At 39.1% G+C, this 21619-nt stretch overlaps 1 protein-coding gene across 7 annotated transcripts in view; it reads left to right on the top strand.

Moving 5' to 3' along the window:
• Window positions 1–21619, top strand: part of MATR3 (matrin 3) — a 55448-nt gene that overhangs the window by 15891 nt on the left and 17938 nt on the right. For 2 of the 7 annotated variants that reach the window (XM_046000535.1, XM_046000530.1), the window contains exons 5-6: window positions 4948–5074; window positions 5882–6026. Coding sequence is in view for 1 of the 7 variants with exons in the window: in XM_046000536.1 (XP_045856492.1) it covers window positions 11037–11084 (48 nt within the window). In the remaining 6 variants the exon portion in view is untranslated. Of the gene's footprint in view, window positions 1–4947; window positions 5075–5881; window positions 6027–10720; window positions 10854–10919; window positions 11085–21619 lie in introns of those variants that run through there. The other 5 variants (XM_046000532.1, XM_046000534.1, XM_046000531.1 and 2 more) reach the window with 4 other exon arrangements.

The following is a 21619-nucleotide window of genomic DNA, read 5'->3' as shown; positions in this document are numbered from 1 at the left end:
TGCCCAAGTTTCAAGACTCAGTCCTATGCCATACTAAGAGGAAAAACTAATGCAGGGTGAATAAGGGAGCGGCAAGTATTGAGTAGACCATCTCTGATGCCTATCTGTAATTTACTTCCCTTCCTTCAGGGTTGAAACTGCTATCAGTGGACTTTCACATTAAAGTTGTGGATTTTGGGGCGCCTGGGTGGCTCAGTGGGTTAAAGCCGCTGCCTTCGGCTCAGGTCATGATCTCAGGGTCCTGGGATCGAGTCCCGCATCAGGCTCTCTGCCCAGCAGGGAGCCTGCTTCCCTTCCTCTCTCTCTACCTGTCTCTGCCTACTTGTGATCTGTCTGTCAAATAAATAAATAAAATCTTTAAATAAATAAATAAATAAATAAATAAAATTGTGTATCGCGTCTCAAATTGTAATCAGGTAAATAAAGCCCCAGAGAAATAAATTGTGTAGGCCCCAAAGGGACACAGCAAGGTGGATCACTGCCTAGGAATTCACACACACAAAAAAAACAATCCCGTAAGAGCAACTAATTAAGTACTTAAAAGAGTGACAGTGACTCCTTGAATCTTGTTGCTTAATTAGGGCTTTATGAACAGCTTCCAGTTAATGGACCTGTCAATATTCTCTTGGAAAACAATTTCACTGAATTAACAAATCAACTAATGCTTAGAATGTCTGCTTAGCAATTCTTTTCTCTTTACTGCTATTTAAAAACAGTAAGCCAGCTTGCTGGGTCATGTATTTGTCAGTTTAGTATCCTAAGGTCTGACTCAAAGAAGCCTGTTACTTTGGCCCTCCCTGTTCTCCAAGGCTCTTTGGAGTATTAGAACATTTTGTACTACTTGTAATTTTAGAATAATTGTAGATGTACAGAAAAGTTGTGAAGATTAGTACAAAGAATTCCCATGTACCCTACACCCAGTTTCCTCTAATAACATTTTACACTAGTATAGTTCATTTATCACAAAATAGGGGCCTAATATAGATATGTTTCTATTACTTAAGTCCATACTTTATTCACATTTCACATTCACGTTTTTTTTTGTTCTTGTTTTGATTTGTTTTCTAAGAATTTTTTTTTAAAGATTTTATTTATTTATTTGACAGAGAGAGATCACAGGTAGATAGAGAGGCAGGCAGAGAGAGAGAAAGGGAAGCAGGCTCCCTGCTGAGCAGAGAGCCTGATGCGGGACTCGATCCCAGGACCTGAGATCATGACCTGAGCTGAAGGCAGCGGCTCAACCCACTGAGCCACCCAGGCGCCCCTGTTTTCTAAGATTTTATCTATTTATTTGACAGAGGGAGAGATGACAAGTAGGCAGAGCAGCAGGGTGAGCTCAGGACCCGGGCTGAAGGCAGAGGCTTAACCCACTAAGCCATGATATGCCCTTCCTTAGTTCTTACTTAATGTCCTTTGTTCCAAGATCTCTTTGAGGATATTGCATTTAGTTATTATTATATCTCCTTGGGCTCCTTTTTAAAAATATTGTTTTATTTATTATTATTATTATTTTTAAGATTTTATTTATTTGACAGATCACAGGTAGACAGAGAGCCCGGCTGAGCAGAGCCCTATTCCGGGCTCAATCCCAGGGTTCTGGGATCGAGTTCCGCATCGGGCTCTCTGCTCAGCGGGGAGCCTGCTTCCTCTTTTCTCTCTCTCTCTCTCTGCCTGCCTCTCTGCCTACTTGGGATCTCTGTCTGTCAAATAAATAAATAAAATCTTCAAAAAAAAAAAGATTTTGTACTGAAGTAACCTCTATGCCCAGCGTGTGGCTTGAACTTACACCCCTGAGATAAAGTGTCCTGCTTTACCAACTGAGCCAGCTAGGTACCCCTCTTTAGGTTCCTTTTAGCTATGACAGCTTCTTAGACTTGCTTGTTTTTGATGACCTTGAATTTGAGTAAGGTATTTTGTAGAAAGTCCCTCAATTAGGATTGAGTTTTTCTCATGAATAAGCTGGGCTTAAAGGATTTTGAGAGGAAGACCAAAAAGGTAAATTTCCATGCTGTTTCTATCAGGATGACTTATTAGTGTTGCTCTTACCTTGATCAGCTGGCTGAGATTTGTCTTGCCAAATTTCTCCACTATAGAGTTACTCCCCCTGACCCAATTCTGTGTGCTTTGAAATGAAATCACATGTTAAACAAACACTTAAAAGACAAGGGTTGTACTCTCTTTTGAAGGTGGAATATCTAGACAGGTTACTTGGATTCTTTTTTTTTTTTTTTTTAGATTTTATTTATTTATTCGACAGACACAGGGAGAGAAGGAACACAAGCAGGGGGAGTGGGAGAGGGAGAAGAAGGCTTCCCGCTGAGCAGGGAGCCCTATGTTGGGCTTGATCCCAGAACTCTGGGATCAGGACCTGAGCCAAAGGCAGATGCTTAACGACTGAGCCACCCAGGTGCCTGGTTACTTGGAATTCTTAAGAAATAAATTGATCTCTTCTCTCATTCAATTTATTTATACCACTATGAACTCATGGATATTTCTGTTATGCTTTGAGAAGTAGTCCAATAATGCTTTATTTTGTTCAGTGTTTCAGCTTTGACCTTTGGGAGCTTTGTTCGGCTACTGTATCCCTTCAGTATGCCTCCATCATTGTGGGGTTTTGGTTTTTAAGTGCTTCTCGCTTTATGGCACTATTAAGATGCACTATTGTATCTTTCCTGTCTGAGTGTCAAACATTTGTCCAGAGACCCCTGGTTCCTTTATTAGTGAATGGCATTCAGGAACAAGATCTGGGCACTAGGTATGCTCTTGATACTAAGGTGCTGTTGCTTCCTAGGCCCTTGTCTGCTGGTAGAACAATGAACTGTATAACCAGGATCCTTAGTTCACTGTTCCCCGTATTTTATAAATATTCCATTTTTAATATTCATCACCTTTTATTCTATAGTCTTTTTTTTTTAAGATTTTATTTATTTATTTGACAGATCACAAGTAGGCAGAGAGGCAGGCAGAGAGAGAGGAGGAAGCAGGCTCCTTGCCCGGCAGAGAGCCCCATGTGGGGCTCAATCCCAGGACCCTGGGATCATGACCTGAGCCAAAGGCAGAGACATTAACCCACTGAGCTACCCAGGTGCCCCTCTATAGTCATTTATTTTGTCTCATCTAGCATACTGGTTGGCTTTGTTTGCTTTTATAGCGGATGTGATAGTTGATTCTTTTTACTCTCACAGTGGAGGATGGGACTTTTTATCAGCGACTTGTAGAAGGGAGGGGAGCTAAGCTCAGGCTCTGGTGCGGGAATGGATTGGAGGGTGGAGAATCCCTCAAGGCTCAAAGCCTCTGCGTTAGAATCTGGGCTTTACCAGAGTAGCTGCTAGTAGAACTTTCTCTCCTCCTTAGTTGAGTACTCTGGAGGAGAACTCCAGGGGCTAAGTAAGATTGCAAGGTGTGCTGGCCACCCTGCCAGTGAAAGATGTGAGACAACGAGCAGGAGGAGAAGGCAGAACAAAAAAATTCTGTCCCAGCCTGCACTATCCCTATTCTCTTGGCACTCTGCCCTTATCTCTGCTAGGCTTCCATTTCTTGTCCCTCTGTAGTGGGTAGTCATGATCAGTTCCTCCAAGGACTCTTTGTATCTCTAACTTCTTGTTCGTGTAATCTCCAGGACTGAGTTAGAGGAATACAATGACCTGTGCTAATTACATATCTTATCAAAGGCTGTCATTTATTTCACACACATAAATGGGTTTATAGCCTTTATTAAGTGAACTCTGCTAGACATTGAGGGTGAGTGATAGACAATAAATAGTCCCTGCTTGCCTTAACATGGCCTGTCAGGCCTTTTATACAGTATATCCCTTAGGCCTCTCATCTCCTCATCTTTACTACCCTCAGATTCCCTTCTGGCCACACTGGTTTCTTTCGATCCTTGATAAGCCTTTTCTTTTCTTTTTTTTTAAGATTTTATTTATTTATTTGACAGGCAGAGATCACAGATAGGCAGAGAGACAGGCAGACAGGAAGGGAAGCAGGCTCCCTGCTGAGCAGAGAGCCCAATGTGGGGCTCGATCCCATGACTCTGGGATCATGACCTGAACCGAAGGCAGAGGCTTTAACCCACTGAGCCACCCAGGCACCCCGATAAGCCTTTTCTTAGGTCTCTGCACATGCTGTTTTTCTTTCTGGTTCCATCTTCCTTCTCCACTTTGTCGCCTTTGAGATCTTAGTTTAGATAGCCCTTCTGCAGAGAAGCCATCTTGCCTGAGTGTCTGAATACCCATTCCAAGTATCTTTGCACCATGGCTTCCCATAGAGCTAGCTAGTCAGAATCTGTAGATGCCATGTAAGAGTCCTTTGAAAGGTATTAATCACCAGCTTCTCAAGGTTTCCTCACTTCCCATATAGCCAAGCAGCCTCAATTCAGCTGACAGCCGACTAAAGACCTTCAGCTGATAAATATGAATATCTTTGTGTCAAAATGTATCCAAAATAGAGTAATGCCATTGGCATATCCTCCTTTTTAAGATTACCACTGTAAGTGAGGGTATCAACAGTGCTGGTTTTGTTTAACTGTTTGAAAGAAAAAAAATTATGAAAACAATGGTGTCTGATTTCCAAAGCATTTGCTCTTGGACTCTAAAGATGTAATTTAGTGCACAGCTATTTAAGACTAAATTTAACTTCAGAAAGTATTGAATGAAAATAATAGATTTGCAGATCTGTTCCAATTTGAGACATCTGTTAACTAAAATATATGTGTGGCCTTTTGTTACTTTTTTTGGTGATCTATGTCTTTATAGTTAAAATCCGTAAAACAGCTTTGTTTGTAAATTACAACTAAAAACTTCTCTAACTAGTGGTCATTGTGTTGACAAGTAGGTGACAGATTAAAATGTAGGTTATAACCAGACTTAAATGGATAATGTTAACATGTTTACTCTGGGGCTCTATAAAAGTAAATAACCTGTGAATCTATGCATTTTGTCATTTTAGGATATTCCTGTAAATAAACTGCAGGACATGTGGTGCTTTGCAACACTGACAACATTTACTGCGTGTTGATGACGTGCCAGAATTGTAAACTCATTCTACATATTTTAATCCTCAACAGGCCTTCGAGGTACTGCTGTTATTTGCCCAAGGTCACACAGTGGGTCGGAACTACTGTGGTGTTAATCTAGCTCCAAAGCTAGTTTTGATTTGGAACTTTTAACTATGGTGCCTCCAGGTCTTTCCAACTAATTCTAATGAATAATTGCTGCCTTTTTCAATCATCAAACTCATTCAGATTAAGGATTAATATCTTCAATGAACTACTTAAGTGCCAGTTTCTTCTAGTTTCTTAAAACCATTCCAAATGCCAAATACCTTCTTTCAGGCTATCAGGATCTTGGCCACTGTTGCTGAAGCGTGAAGAGGCTTTCTTGTTCTTAGCATACAAAGAACATATACAGACAAACCGGTTAGCCTTACTTTTGGCACCCATCTACTTCATTCCTCCTGTCATACCATCTCTGAATCTCAGGTTTTCTAAAAATGCCCCTCTGGAAGGCCTCAGTGGGTCACATTCCCACACCCAGACTTGCCCTATGATAGTGTTTGTCATATTTTGTTAAAATTTTTCAGTGCTGGGGGCGCCTGAGTGGCTCAGTGGGTTAAGCCTCTGCCTTCTGCTCAGGTCATGATCTCAGAGTCCTGGGATCGAACCCCGCATCGGGCTCTCTGCTCAGCGGGGAGCCTACTTCCCCCCTCTCTCTCTGCCTGCCTCTCTGCCTACTTGTGATCTCTCCCTCTGTCAAATAAATAAATAAAATCTTAAAAAAATTTTTTTTTCAGTGCTGGCCTTACTAAACTATGGGTTCAGTGAGGGTCAGAATAAGAATTCTGAGACATTCCTGAAATATTTGCCTTTTTTTTTTTTTTAAAGAGAAAGAATGTGGTGGGAAGAGGGAGAGAGAGAATCTTAAGCAGGCTCCAGGCCCCTGCAGATCCCAATGCTGGACTCCCATCTCACCAGCCTGAGATCATGACCTGAATGAAGAGTCGGACCTTCAACCTAATGATCCAACCAGGTGCTCCAAAGATTTACTTTTTTTTTAAAGGTTGGGGTAGAGTAGGGTTCCTGTTTTAATTTTACATGCATAGTAGTACAACTGCTAAATTAAGGGCATAAAGACTTTATAGATACATATTATAAACAAACTGTTACATAATAATACAACACAGAAAAGTTATTCCAAGATTATTTCAACAATATATTGAGAATAATCTCCCTACATGCTAAAATAGCATTTGCTAAAATTGCTGACGATCAACATTCCTAACCTATTAAAAGTGTCTTACTCCAAAAGGCTGTGTGATGCTTATTGGGGAAACCCTAGAAATGATCCTACTAAAAAAAGAGAAAAGAGGGGCACCTGGGTGGCTCAGTTTTTAAATCTCCTAAAGAAAACTGTAAGTTTATAAAAATTCCAATAACAATAACAGGATTAATTTTGTGACTACATAAGTTGATTATAACATTCATATGGAAAAATAAGAATAATCATATTGTGAGAAATTAGAATCATAAAGGATAACTAGACCTACCAGATTGTTGTTACAAAAAGAGTAAAATGTTGATATTGGCACCTGAATAGCTTATTCAATAGAACAGATAAAAGGAAGTCCAGAAATAGACTCTGAACGAAGTTTTAAAAATACAGTAAGAAAGCATGGTTTTTCTTTTAATCGTGTAATACAGTACCTTTGCCTTCCACGTTTAAAAAAAAAATGAGGAGTACTTCAAAGGAATGAATTATGTGACTAGATTTTTAAGCTTCTGTATGGAAAGGCATCTGGCTGGCTCCGTTGGCAGAGCATGCAACTTGGTTTCAGGCTCATGAGTTCAAGCCCCACACTGGGCATAGAGATTACTATTAAAGTATTTTAAAAAAGTAAATAAATCTTCCTTTAGTGTATCACTATGTAACAAACCACCTTAAAACTTAGTGCTTCAAACAAGTATTAAAATTCTTCCAATTGATAGGGCTCAGCTGGGTGGTTGCGTTCTACATGGACTTGGCTAGAGCTCTGGCTGTTGGGAGTCTTCATTCAGTAGGAGCTATAAGCTTGAAGTACTTTGATTCTTTCAATGTGACCTCTTCATAGTGGTTGGGTATCTCACGTGGCAACTGGGTTCCAAGTGGGTGGGAAAAAAATCTTGAAATTTTATCTCTTATGTGGGGAAAAAAGTCACTTCTGCATTCTGTTGGTCAAAGCCATTTATAGGGCCCTTTCAGATGCAGGCAGAGTGGAAATTGATTCCACTATGAGAAGAGTGGCAAAGAATTTGTGGCCGTCTTTAGTAAACCACAAGCATATACACATACACATATACATATACACATAATAAGTGTTTCTTTATAGAAAATCCTTAGAATACAAAAGAAATGATTGGTAAGTGGGTTGCCTTTAAGTTGGGGAAAACTTGTGTTCTTTGAATTTTATTATATGTATTATTTACTCAAAAATTCCTTCCTAAACCCCCTCTTGCCTGCCCTCCCTGCCGTGCCACTGCTAAAAGAGCCATTGGTTAACGGTTCTCTATTTTTAAATAGCTTAAATTATAGGGATGACCTGGTTTCAGGACATTAAATCTGTTAAAAAAATAAGTAGGTGGTGGACTGTCAAGAGATTCTGAGACTACAGCTCTGGTGAAGGCAGTATCATGTAGTGCTCAAAAGCTGTGTTTGGACTGATATAGAACTGGGTTCAGATCCTGGCTTTTGTCACTATTTAGCTGCATCACCTGCAAGCTTCTTAATCTCTTACATAAAACAGGATTAATGGTACCTTATCCTCAAAATTATGATAATAATTAGAAAGTATTATCAGCTGCCTAATGATTGTGTGGTATCAGAATATATGTCCTCAATATGTCTCCTGTGCAAAACTATAAAAGGTCTTCATTATCAACTCAAATCTAAACTCTTTCCTGGTGTTTAAAGTCTTATATAACATAGCTGTACCAAGCTGTAACTTAGACCTTCCAAAGTCTTAGCAGAAATTCTTGCTTTATAGCCACATTCTTTACCATCCCTGGTGCACAACTCTCCCACTCCCAAGTCACCCAAACTGATACAGAGCTCTTGATTCATCTCTACTCACAGCCAGACCCACCTTGAGGCCAGACTCCTTGTCCATTAGCCATTAGACTACCATCCTGAAGAGCTGGCAATTGGTCATTGAATCCCTACCCTTGTACTGTATCCTTCATGAAATAGGCATTTGTTGACTGAAATCTTGTATTAAGTTTGGTTTCCAATGTGTCTTTTTGCTGATGAGTCACTAAGCAGATCCTCAATAAATAATTACTCAATGATAAAGTTTGACTTTCCTTCTTTGTATGATCACCAGATGGCATTATAGCCTTATACAAAAGCATGGGTAAGTGCATATCTTAGTTCTAAAATGCATTCATGTTTCTTCATAAGGAGCAGAGCCTCTTTCATCTAAGAGCTGGAAACAACATAAAGGGAAGTCTTGGCCAAGGTAGCCAAAATTACTTAGAGTCAAAAGTCTCACCAAGTGGAAGGCAGATACGGTTTTGAATGGATGACGCAAGACTCAATGAGGAATTTGGATCCCCCAAAATTTGATTCCAGAGCTGACCAGTAGGCTTTAAACATCACTTAATTCAGAGGAGCCTCAGTTCTTAATGGTCATACAACATAAATGCAGATGTGAGATTGCAGTTCCACTCTTCACCATGGCTATTTAAAAATTGTCCCTTGGGGTACCTGGGTGGCTCATTCAATTAAGCATCTCCTTCAGCTTCGGTCCTGATCCCAGGGTGCTGGGATCAAGTCCCATGTTGGGCTCTCTGCTCCATAGGGAGCCTGTTTTTGCCTCTGCTTCCCTCTCTCTTTGTCTCTCATGAATAAATAAAGTCTTTTTTTTTTCAATTGTCCCTTATTCAACTCTAGCCATCAAAGATGACTTAATCACAAAATTGAAGTCACCTTCAATTCCCAAGACTTCAACCAAACCTAATGAGAACTATATATCTCCTCTCTGCCTCCTGTTAAAGGCATGTCTCCTTTTTCTGGATCCTATTTCAGTGTCCCGTTACAAATCATCCCTCCTTTAACTTGTTTTCTCTTCAACCAATACTTTATTAAAATACTCTTCCTACCAACATTTTCATTGTGCTTAAAACTCCCATAGTATGGGGCACCTGGGTGGCACAGGCAGTTGACCGTCAGTCTCAGGTCATGATCTTGGGGTCCTGGGAAAGAGCCTTGCCTTGGGCTCTACCCCGTGTGGAGTCCACCTGAGATTCTCTCCCTCTGCTCCTGCTTGTGCTCTCTGTAAAATAAAGTAGATCTTGTTTTGTTTTGTTTAAACCCACAAAACTCCTATAGCAAATGGGAAAACTCAACCCTGCTTTCTCCAGTCTTCATAGCCAAACCTTTCCTGCATTGGGTAGTTTCCATCCTCCTGTTTCAATACACGTCCAGTCTGACTTCCTCTCCCACTTTACTGGAGCAAGTCCATAATAAGGATGACTTCCGTGTTGCTAAATCTTTTGTAGAGGTTTTTAGTCCTAGTCTTCCCTTTTGATAGCATCTGACCCTGTTGATCACTTTGACCTCTATTTTGGCTCAAGGCAGTACAATTTGTGTGCCTCCCTGTTCTTCCCAACTTTTTGCTTTTTCCCCACTCCCTCTGTATTCACTTGGTCTCCTTTGCCATTCAGCTCTACCTAATTTGCTTCTCAAGGTCCTAAGACCTCTTTTCACTGTTCTGTTTCTAGCTTAACTTCCAAATCCCATCACTTCATTTATGTCATTAACTCAAATGTGCCACTAACCCACATCTTTTCCCCCTGAGCTCAAGACCCATAAATACCACTCCTTACTTTAAAATTGATGCCAAACATCTTGCCTTATAGTCTCCTGGTACTCTGCCAGTGTCACTTAACAGCACTGCTAACCATGGTGTTGTCATTCATCCGTGACCCTCCCCTTCCTCGTCTTCAGTAGTGAAATGAACAAGAGCTGAGTTCTGAACTAGACGATCTCTTCCGTTTTCTACTGGTCTGTGGTATTCTCCATCTTTGCCCTCTCCACTATCTTCACAGAGGACCCTGAACAATTTCTCAAAGATGCGAATCTGATTCAGCATAGTAAAGATCTTAAAAATTTGAGTGTTATTAGTATTTGTATTCACTTATTTACTTGAGGCAGTATCTCAAAGTCGGCCTCGGCATTTTCACATGTGCATTTCGGGAACCTCTATCAGTCTCGGGCGTTTTACATTCAGTCAAATTCAAAGTGGCGGCGGTGGCCTTTATTTGAATGGGCTGGGTTCTCTGTCATCTGCCTCCATGACCCTTCACGGAATTACTGAGATTAAAAACCAGCCAAAATGGTATGGGTTCCGGCGTCTGGCCCTTGCTATCACTCCTCGGCAAATACTGAGAGAATAATCAGAAATCAGGTCTAAGCTACTGAGTCCCGCGACTCCCTTCTAAAGCATACCCTATTTAAATTTTGCACCATTAAGTTTAAGGGTTGGGGAAAATCTTTTTACGGGATGGGACTCGAACTCATCAACTGTAGCTCCCTATACATTTCCCGCCACAGGCGGCCTGCAGGGTTAGAGAACAACGACCGCTGTCGAAGGCGCGGTGGTGTGCGCGCCCTGAGTAGGGGGAGGGGCCTGGCGCGAGCAGAAACAGGACCCGCGAGGGGGTGGGGGTGGGTGTACTCTCTCGCGAGAGCGGGTTTGTTCTTGGGCTGCAGCCGCCGCTGCCACCTCTTACCAGCGCCGTTGCTGCGGGGGATTGTGGGAGCCTCCGCGTCCCGCTCGCTGGGAGAGAGGTACCTCTCCTTTTCCCTCTCCCTTTCCTTAAGGTAGGCGTGAAGCGGGTAAGAATCGGGGTGGGGTGGCCGGGGGCTCTCCGCGTCCGCCGGGAGGAGGCAGCGACGGCGACAGGGGCCGCGGGGAGCCGGCGGCGCGCCTTTCTTGCTCGCTCCCGCTCGCCCGCTCTGCCTCCCTCCTCGCTGCGTATGTGAGCCGCCTGATCGGCGGCCGCCATGTTAGGAGCGCAGTGGCGGCGCAACCAGCCTCCTCGGGCGGCGGAGGTGAGCGGTCCCGGGGGGAGACACGAGGCCAGCCGAGGGCCAGGGGTGCGGCGGGAGAGTCGGGGGGCGCCGAGGGCAGCTGATCCGCCGAACTTCCCGCGTCTTGGGCTTGCTGTGGGCGGGGGCGGGACGACTAGCCCGTTACACGCGGGCTGCAGCTCTGAGGCGAAGGGAGGAGCGCTCGAGGCCTGAGGGACTGGCTGTCCATAGGGGGCCTGCCGTTTGGGGAGAATAGTTAAGCAGCGAAGTCTTGGAATAGGGCCAGCCCCAGATAGGTGTTTGCCCCCCCCCCCTTGCCCTTTTAAAACGTGCCGCAAAATGGAGGATTTCGCAGACTCAGGAAAGCTTAGCCGTTTGATTGAGCAGCGTTTCTTTCTTCTCTTGGTGTCACGGCCTTCGCTCTGGTTTTGGCCCATAGCTTCATAGCGCCCCCTAAGACTCTCCTGTCCCCCGCCCACACGCATCCGCGCGGGATTTTAGCTGGACCTCAGAAACAATTCCTCCCCACCCCCATCGCGTAAAAATGGCCGAAAAATGAAACGTTAACGCTTGTTTTTCGTATTGCGTCGTGGAGAAAGCCTTCTGCAGTAGGCTGCGAGCCAAAAGACTTGCTTAGAGAGTTACCTCCTATTCCTTTTCTCTTTATTAAGATATCGTCAGTCTGCGTTCCTTTAAAGAGGATCGTGTGTTGTGGGACCTTCCGGTTTCCAGACAAAGGCTTTGGAGTACCGTGGTGTAGCCGGTGCATCGTTGTTCTTTTCATTGCTAGCCTTGTGCCATGTTCAGTGTTTTTACAGGGACTTTTCTCGTTTGCGGTGGAGGAATTCTCCTAGATGTATTTCCTGCTCGGTGGCCTTATACTGTGGAATATTCCTATTGGATCAGTTACAGTTTTCCAGACAGATATTTCTAGAATGCTTATGGCGATTCCGAAATTTCTGGTCTTTCAAGCGCGCTGGAATAAAGCGAGAGTCGTTTATTTCCCAGCTCTTAGTCATGAGATTGTCTTGATGCTGCGTTCTGTTGAATAGAGCTTGGTTTAAGATTTTGGAGTAGTCGATAAAACAGTTTTCTTTCTTCTTAAATTTAAACAGTTGTACTCGGCGGGCAAAAATTCTGTTTTAGGCTATTTTCATAAAGGTTGAGAATTTCCTTTTGAAAACTCAGTGGCTCAGTCGTCTGCGCAGTCTGTCGTCATAATTTTTCCAGCAGTAATGTTTTAGAAATGGAAGATGGACAATGATTTTTGTTGTAAAAACGGTTTGTATGTCTTTTGCACTTAACCGGAATGTTTTTGCAAACTTGAAATTGAACACAATTTAAGTACTAAATGAGGATTGTTCTCGTTTGTTATGTAAGACTGGGAAAAGATAGCTTTAGCCAGAAGATGTTTGTGGTGAAGTGCTTTAAGTTTACAATTTTTCCCCTTGCACTTAATATTTATATGGTTATAACATTAACATAAATTTTACCCAGAAGGGAAGTTTTCGCACAGCTCCCTTCTCAGCTATTTTTAAGTGAAGTTGACTTTACATAACATTTTTTAACTAATTCGAAAGGATTTAACCACTCTTGATTTGATCATTATGTATGTTAAAGGAGTCTTTAAACTTACTATATTCATTAATGCTCAGGGTATTGTAAATGCTAAATAATATTACAGGTGAGTTAATGATAGGTAAACAAATATTGGCATGAGGAAAGCAAGTAAATTGTCTTACATGACTTCAGAAAATGTAATTCAAATCCCTAGTTTCATAGAAGAAAAGATTAAAGCCCAAGGAGGTGGTGGCAATATAAACAGTGGCAGTGCTGCGGGTGTGTTCTATAACACTTGTGTGTTGTTTGGGTACTTGATTTAGACTCATGTTATAATAAATAGGTTTAAAAATGGAAGGAATATACTTGAAGGAATTTATCCTAAAGGAACAGTGTACTAAAGATTTGTGTACATAAATGTAATCTCAGTTACCAAGCTTGCTAAAAATCTGAAAGATTTAACACTTACAGATGTGCTAATAATAGTGTGGCCATCTGATAGAAATCTGTGTAGCTTTTTAAAGCAATGTTTTAAGAGGAGAGTAATGATGGGAAAATAATGGAATATAGTATTACTTGGAAAGAAAATAATAAAACTGGTGATCCCAAATTTGATTCCTTTTTTGTTGGTTTTTAAAGGAACTTGTGAATAAGCATAAAAATAAGAGATGTACCAAAAATTGTTAGCTCTGGATGTTGTCATTGGCATTATGGGTGATATATTTCTTTCCTTGTGTTTTTCTGACATTTCCTCAAGAAATTGCATTTATCTTTGTAGGGGGAGAGTGATGGGACATTTTTACACATACTAGACAGCATAAAAAACCAGTATCTCACGTTTTGTTTCTCTAGAACCTCGTATATTTTTGAGAGAAATTGGGATAGAAGTGAGCTAGTTTCTTTAAATCTGAAGTGCAGAGTATTCATTCGGAAGTGACAGAAAGTAGTGTTTATTATGTAAGATACCCTGGTTATTACATGTAGACAAATGGAGGAATCCGAAGGCATCCTTATATAAGAATATTTAATTTACCATTATGGGGACTGATGGTAATTAAGTTACAATGTGAAGTGCAGCTTTTAAATTATTTTAACTGATCAAAATCAAAGAATGGGGTAATGGTTTGTTAAAGTGTTATTCATAGCACATCTTTTAGTTAAAGGTACTTTTAAAAAAATACATACTTTGTTTTTAAAATACATTTTTTTACTTAGAGTTGCATTAAAACTGCTCCACACTTGGTGGTAACAGGTTCTGAGTGGACTTGACTCTGGGTTGGACAGTACTGAGTTCTTTGAGGGTGGGTTGGAAGGGTGGTAGACATTGTAGTTTCACAATTGTGTGTATATTTATTCCAAGGATAACAGTGTCCAAGAAAATGAAGCTCTGTAATTCATAATTCTTAGCTCTGTATTGGGCCTTCTCACTAGATCATTGGGATTGAGAGCTCTGAAATTATTGATTTTTTTTTTTTAAAGTTTACGTATACAAAATTTTACTGGATAGTTAAAACTGGAGCAGAGAGAAAAGGCAGTGGTTTGAGAGAATTGTATATATGTAGCCATTAAAAGATGTTCGTAAGTGGTTTTTGTTTTTTCTTTTTTTTTTTTAAGATTTTATTTATTTATTTGACAGAGATCACAAGTAGGCAGGGGCGGGGGGAGCAGGCTTAATGCTGAGCAGGAGCCTGATGCGGGGCTCTGTCCCAGAACCCTGGGATCATGGCCTGAGCTGAAGGCAGAGGCTTTAACCCACTGAACCACCGAGGCGCCCCTTTAAGTGGTTTTTAAAGTTTGCTGATTTAGCTTTTGAGTTATTGCAGCCTGTGTCTATCGTAAAGTTAAGTACAAACTTGTAATACAATAGGAGATACATGATAAAATGCTGTGTTATCTTGCCTGACAAATATAATTAATGTGGCAGGTCTGAGTAGATGGAGTTCCTTTGATATGATGCACTTACTTATAATTTCCAGCTGTGTATCAAACTTTAATGTTCTCTGCTTTTATAAGGCTCAAGACTTTGCAATTAAACATAATTTGCATGAAGTAGCAATGAAATTTTAAGGTTAAATTTTTAAAAATTTAATAAAATTTGTTTAGTTTAAAAAGCTTTTCCAAAGTTAAAGGTTAGTTGATAAAAAGAGCTTGCTTTTTTCTGGAAAGCTTTTAAAATGGCAGATCTGACATTTCTCTTTGATTGGCAGTCCCAGTAGCTTGTGGATGTTGGTGCCTATCTTTTTAATTTATTTAATTTAATTTATTTGAGAGAGAGACAGCGAGAGAGAGCATGAGAGGCGAGAAGCAGACTCCCTGTGGAGCTGGGAGCCCGATGCGAGACTTGATCCCTGGACTGGGATCATGACCTGAGCTGAAGGCAGTTGCTTAACCAACTGAGCCACCCAGGCATCCCGTTGGTGCCTATCTTAAAATACAAACAAGTTAATAGGAAAATAAAAAAGGTAAATGAAGGGAAGGTGAGGTAACTCATCCCGGCTACTGCTGCTGAATAAGAGCAAAGCGTGATACCTATGGTAGATGTCTTTCTGGGCAGCGGTAAATGCAGCTAGTATGGAAAGTACTCAGTTGATACTAAGGTTTAAATAGGATCTTTGATTTGCAGTATCATTGGTTGCTCAAGAAGATAACGTTCTGATCTTTCAAGATGATTTGTATGGGTTTTTTTCTGATCTTTCAAGATGATTTGTATGGTTTTTTTTTTCCCCTTCGTAGAAATGACTAGGATATTAAATATCTCCCTTTGGTATGGTAACTTTTATAAGAACCTATTCCATATGTGAATATTTAAAATTGTTTGAGAAAGGAAAAGTAGTATCAAAAAATGACAAGCATTTGTACTTAAAAATTCTTGATGTAAGAAAATGTGGAACAGCAGGATACAATGTTTAACTGAGTATCCTTGTATGGCCTATATAGTTCTGGAAAAGCACCACAGAGGAGGGAGTTTAAAGCTGAATCTTCAGGAGACACCAAGAAATATTCATACCAACATTCTTGGTAATGGCCGGAAACTGGAAACAGCCTGAATGTTCATCATCTGCAGAATAAATAGTGAATATGCCATGTGGTTGTGTGTATTGCAGTGAGATGGAGGTTTAATTCATGTATAAGTCAGTTTTTTACAAGTAGATACAGTCTGTACATATTAAAAGTTATTTTGCATAAAACTCATAAATGCAAAATAAACACATTTTTTAGGATGTATCTAGTAAGTGATAAAACTTAAAAATAGGGGGCTGCAGAAAGGGAAGATGATGGCATTGGAAATTGGTAGATAGAAGGTATCTAAGATGTTAACATTCCCTTTCTAAACTTGGGTGTTTGTATACACTGTGGTTTGTATATAAAGTGGGGTGCAGTGCTGGGCCTTAAGAGAATTACTAGTATAAAATGAGGAAGGGGAGATAGTCCAGCAAATATATTTATGTAAGTTCTATAACTGCTTCTAAAATCTTTTGCATAAGGTTTTGGCTTATGGTGGAAAATATATTTCGAGAAGTAAGATGCAACTAGAACGTGAAAGGCATTAAAACCATGATGTGCTTTTCATGTGGTAAGTAGTTAGGGAGTAATGTGTTTTAGCAGGGGTGTATATAAAATCGTGATGTTTTAGGAAGTTTGTATTGGAAGCTGTAAACATGGATGCAAAGAGGCCAGCTGAAAGGCAGTAAGATTATGGCAGGGAGGTAAGGACTTCCTTTTGAAGGATGAGAAGATAATTTAAAGGTAGATTGGTAATGGAGAATAAAGGAAGAGGTTTAATTTGTTCACATCCCCTTGCCTCTGCTTCTTTTCCTCAGTGTTATCTAAGTTACTGCCAGCCTTTAAATCTGGTGTCTTAAAGCTTACTTGTGGTTCAGTAGCAAAATTCAAATATGAATTCCAGCCTCGAATAGAAATGAATGAGACACTAAGTTGACATATGAAATGGGTAGTACAGTGCAAGTGAAATGTATGTCTCGGGGCGCCTGGGTGGCTCAGTGGGTTAAAGCCTCTGCCTTCGGCTCAGGTCATGATCCCAGGGTCCTGGGATCGAGCCCCACATCGGGCTCTCTGCTCCGCAGGGAGCCTGCTTCCTCCTCTCTCTCTGCCTGCCTCTCTGTCAAATAAATAAAATATTAAAAAAAAAAAAAGAAATGTATGTCTCTGGGTCAGTCCTTTTGCATCTAAGGTTTTTCTCATTGGTTGTTAGGGTCATCTGTGTAAAAGTAGATGATTACTACAGTCCTGACCATGTGTCAGTACCATTCTAAGTGTTCTTTGTGAGCTGATTTATTAAATGTTTACAGCCTTATGGAATGGGTAATTTCTTTCCCATTTTACAAATGAAAAAACATGTTAAATGATTTTCTCAGTCAGGTTATTTTGTAGTAGAACTTGCATTCACATCAAGGTATTTGGTAAAAATCTCTGTATACCAAATGAAAGAGCTGTACAAATGTTTGTGGAAACTGAGAGTTGAAAAGGAAGTGGAAATGTCTTAAGGATGCAAAATGGCACCTTGAGGAAAGCTCACTAAATCTAAGTAGAGAAGAAAGTAAGACAAGCTAGTATCAGATGGAGTCACAAATGTTTGGTAAATGGATTAAACTTTCTATCCTGTATTACTTTAATCCAAAAGTTTTTAATGTCTAATTGAAAGTCGCTGTAAGTGTAGGAAGAAGAAAAATATTCTGAGCCTGAATAGGAATCCCTTCTGATTAACATGTTTTCTGTTTTAGCAGCTGAAGGCACTTTTCAGTAAACACTCTAATATCATTAGCCTAAGGATCAAGAAGTGGGCTAGAAGTTGAATCCAGGTCTGTAAAATGGATTAAGAATGATAATCGTAAAGGACTTTTTAAAAACTTATACTGGTTTTTCAGCTTTCTCAGCACTACATTTTAGTGTTTTGTTTTTCCTGTTGATTGATGGAGTGCATATTACACAAAACTGAAATGAATAGAGCTGGGACTTTATTTCCTAAGAGGTTTATGAACTATTAGTAGTTCATTTTATCATGAAAAAACCTTTTCCGTCACTCAAAGGTATGCCATACTAAAATGAGATTATGGCACTGACGAACCACAGATTAAAGTTCAGACTTTAAAGTGGTTTAAGCTCTCAAAAAACAAACAAACGCAAAAAAACAAAAACAGTTTAAGCTCTCTATAAAAGGTAGATTAAAAAAGATAGATTGCTCAGATAGGAAATCCATTTTTAAAAATGAAACCCTTAAGACGAGATATCAAGTTGGAAAGCCTATTAAAAAGATAGTGACATAAACTAACATTAAAATAAAAATTTACTATAAGCTGAAAACTATGTTGGTGAATTGTGAGCCCATTATAAAATTAATAGTGCGAAACTTTAAGGAATAAGTAACCTACCCTTTACTGTAGTTGGAAATGAATCAGGTGCTTCTGACCATAGGAATCTTTGTTTTTGTGTGATTGATGACAAAAATTAAGCATCTACCTTCCGAAATGATGCTTCTTTGCAATTACTAATAGTGAACTTTCCCTGCTATTGGTGACATGATTGCAATTTTTTTTTTCTATATTGGTGTGTTGATTGCTACCTTAAACATATTTGGCATATTTTCACATGAATAATTTAACACATCACAAGGGTATTTGGCTTTCATAGAACATTTGGGAAATTTGTTCATAGAACAAAGGGAAAACACCTTCCTGGGTTTTTATTTCAGAAAGAGAAAAATACTGTAAGAAGCTATAGTTTTCTAGCTGTTGCTTTTAAGTTTTTGTAAGATTAAAGGGTTAAAATCATGTCAAAATAAAGATACTTTTCCTAAGCATCTCTACAAGCTTTTATGATTATACATGTATTAAAAATAGTTGTTTCTACGATGCAGTTATTTCACATAATTGAGAACATAACTAAAGTTCGATGTAGTAGTAGATAACTTTAAGACGTAGCATTTTAAAATTCTGAATTTAAAATGTGAAATTTTTTCTATAATGTTTTAAAGAACTAAAGTCCTCTTATGCTCATTTTAGTAATCCTAAATAATCCTCTGGAAGAATGAATAATGGGACAAATAAAGTGTTTATATAGGAAGTCTAGATGTGGAATGACCATTTACTTCTCTTTACCATGAACTTTATGGATATGTTAACCTGTAATGGTGTTCTGTAGTATTTTAGTATTCCACTTCTTTTAACTGAAGAAAGTAAATCCAATAAAGCTATTGATGGAATGGGAAGAATTAAATGTTACTAAGTGAAACTAACTTCTTAACCATACATATAGTTATTCAGATGTTGACCATGAAGTTAACATTTTTAGTGTCATTTGCACTTGTCATGAACTAGGTTTAAGCTCTGAGTTAGTTATTTAGAATTGTCTTGGGTTAGTTATTTAGAATTGTCTCATGTTTTTAGGGTGAAGGTACTGCTTTTTTTTGAAGTGGAAGGTTTGTTTTGTTTGTTTGCATTGATGGGCATTAAGATTTTAATGGGTAAATTGGATTTTTAATTACATTCTAGATTAGTTATTTCAGAGGAACTAGTTTTGAAATTTCTTAACCTGTAGTATAGTGTACTGTGGGAAGGCAATTTTATAATATGGGGGAAAACAGTACAATAAGCCACTCTCTTTTAAAAAAGTAACTTAGTATACACCTCTGTGTTGTGCTTGCCATAATATAGGCAGTAGGTCTTGCTTAAATGAGCCTTTTAAAATGGCTTGTCATTTTTTTTTTTTTTTTTTTTTTATCACTGACCCAGGATACTAAAGGAACTATTTTCGTAAGTGCTCTTTGAACAATGCTGGCATGTCTGATTTCTCTCAATTTCTTTTTCTTTTCTTTTCTTTTCTTTTTTATATTTAAGATTTTATTTGAGAGAGGGAAAGAGAGAGAATGAGCAGGGGGAGGGGCAGAGGGAGAGGGAGAAGCAGACTGCTGAGCAAGGAGCCAGATGTGGACTCAGTCCCAGGACCCCGGGATCATGAGCTGAACTCAGGGCAGTCATTTAACCTTCACTGAGCCACCCCAGGCCCCCGATTTCTCTCAGTTTCTTTGTTTTAATGAAAAAAATTAAGACTTTGGTTATTTGTGCTCCGATCAAAAGTCTGACTTACGTCACTTTTCAGTAATAATGTCCTCATGTCCTTGTGTGGGCCTGCATTTAAATTGAAACTGTGAGTCTTAAAAACATTATGGTTAGTCTTACGAGATTACAAGTTGTCATGGGATTTACATTGTCGTTTGTCTTGCTCTTTTTCTGAGTTTTTCTGACATCCATTTTCTGTTTTGTCTTAAGGTTATCTTTATCTTCTCTTAACCTTTCCTTTTACAGATCCCCTTTTCATATGTGCTACAAAGAAAAGTAATTAAGATCTCTGTAATCCAACAGTCACTGCCTTAAAGTATGATCAATTAAAATTTTTTACATAGTCATAATACTATTATATAATTTCCCTAAGGGAAAGGAATAATCCTTAAAAGAAGAAAAACAACTGGCTTTTCTGTATTACACAGCTTTGTCTATACCATGAAGGGCAAAACTGCCATTAACAGTAATATGGTTACTTCGTCATGCTGGTTTGAGAACCCTCTAAAACATTTTGATCCTTTAAAATAAAGTATACCTGGAAATTTAGAGGGCCCTTCTAATGTATGCACAGTATTTCAGCTGCCATTCTGTATGGCATTTTCTATGAGACATACCAAGGAAACTGTCATCCAGAGAAGTCCACTTACTCTTGTCTTTATTATTCTTAAAGCATAAGTAGTTTATATATAGTATATCTTATCTAGAACTAGTTTCTTTAGTATCTTTTCTCAGTTTCATCTCTCTTGGTGTGCAAAAACATCTTCTGTAATTCCAGTCACCTCTGATAGCATTTCTGTGTCTTTTTAACTTTGTTACATCTTTTTGTAAAATCTAACTAAGTCTTGCCTGCAACTTTTTTTTATACTTCTCTACCACTGTATGTCCAGTGTTTCCTTGCTTTATTCAATCATTGGTGGAATTGGTCCCATAATAGACTTGTAACTTGAATATTGCCCAGTTTGTAATGCAATAAAGTTTAATGATATTAAACTACCAGTGCATAGGTGAATGGGTGATCAAATGTATGAAACTTAACCGAGCAATGCTTCTTAATTGAATTATGTAGCAAACAACTTTAGACTTAACTTTGGTATATAGTTGTGATTATAAAAAATTATTTCATCAAGAACATTTGTTATGTATGTCATTTGATATTTTATGAGAATCATATGTAAATGCTTTGCAAATTCCTTTGTAACAATTTGAGATGAAATAATAAGGAAGATAATGAAAGTAATTTAATTTCATCCAGAAACATATCTTGGGGGATTGCGTTCAGAATTTAAAATTTCCAAGTGAATGGGCTAATCTTGTGAAAAGTTTACAGAAATCTGTATAAGCACAATGTCATTTTCATTTTTACCGGTTTTGAGCTCTAGAGGTTCTGTAGCCCAGAGTATTAACTGAGCTTTGATGGGTGCTAACTTAGAGGGGAGTTTCACTTCTTTAAATCACCTATACTTCCTGTACCTGGGTTTTTTTCTTGGGAGTTCTCCTATTTCTATATTGACCATATTTAGTTCTCCTTACTTTTTAAAATTAGAAATGAAATAAGCACTGCCTGATACAGGATAGACAGTAAGGAGGCAGTTAGTTATATGGCTTAAATTTGTGCAGAAATTCTTAAACTAGGAAGTCACTTGTTTTTCTTCACATCTGTCTTTACCTCAAATTGATTTGCTGCATAAAGGTCTCAACTGTTGTGTTTGGTCTTAGATCTTATACTAGGTACTTGACTCCTAAGCTTCATTTACTTGTGATTTTACTTGGTTCTTTCTGATAGTAATAATAGGTCTCATTTTCTAAAGCAGAGTACAACTGATTCATCTTTGACTTGCTGACCTTGATTTTTTGTTTGTTTTTAGTCTTCTCCTGGAACTTAAACATCATACTATAGGGTGTATTTTTATTCTTCCA

Source organism: Meles meles, chromosome 3, assembly GCF_922984935.1.
Source record: "Meles meles chromosome 3, mMelMel3.1 paternal haplotype, whole genome shotgun sequence".
Classification (NCBI taxonomy): Eukaryota; Metazoa; Chordata; class Mammalia; order Carnivora; family Mustelidae; genus Meles; species Meles meles.
Note: the sequence above shows the minus strand (reverse complement) of the source record. Positions and strands in the feature narration are given on the sequence as shown.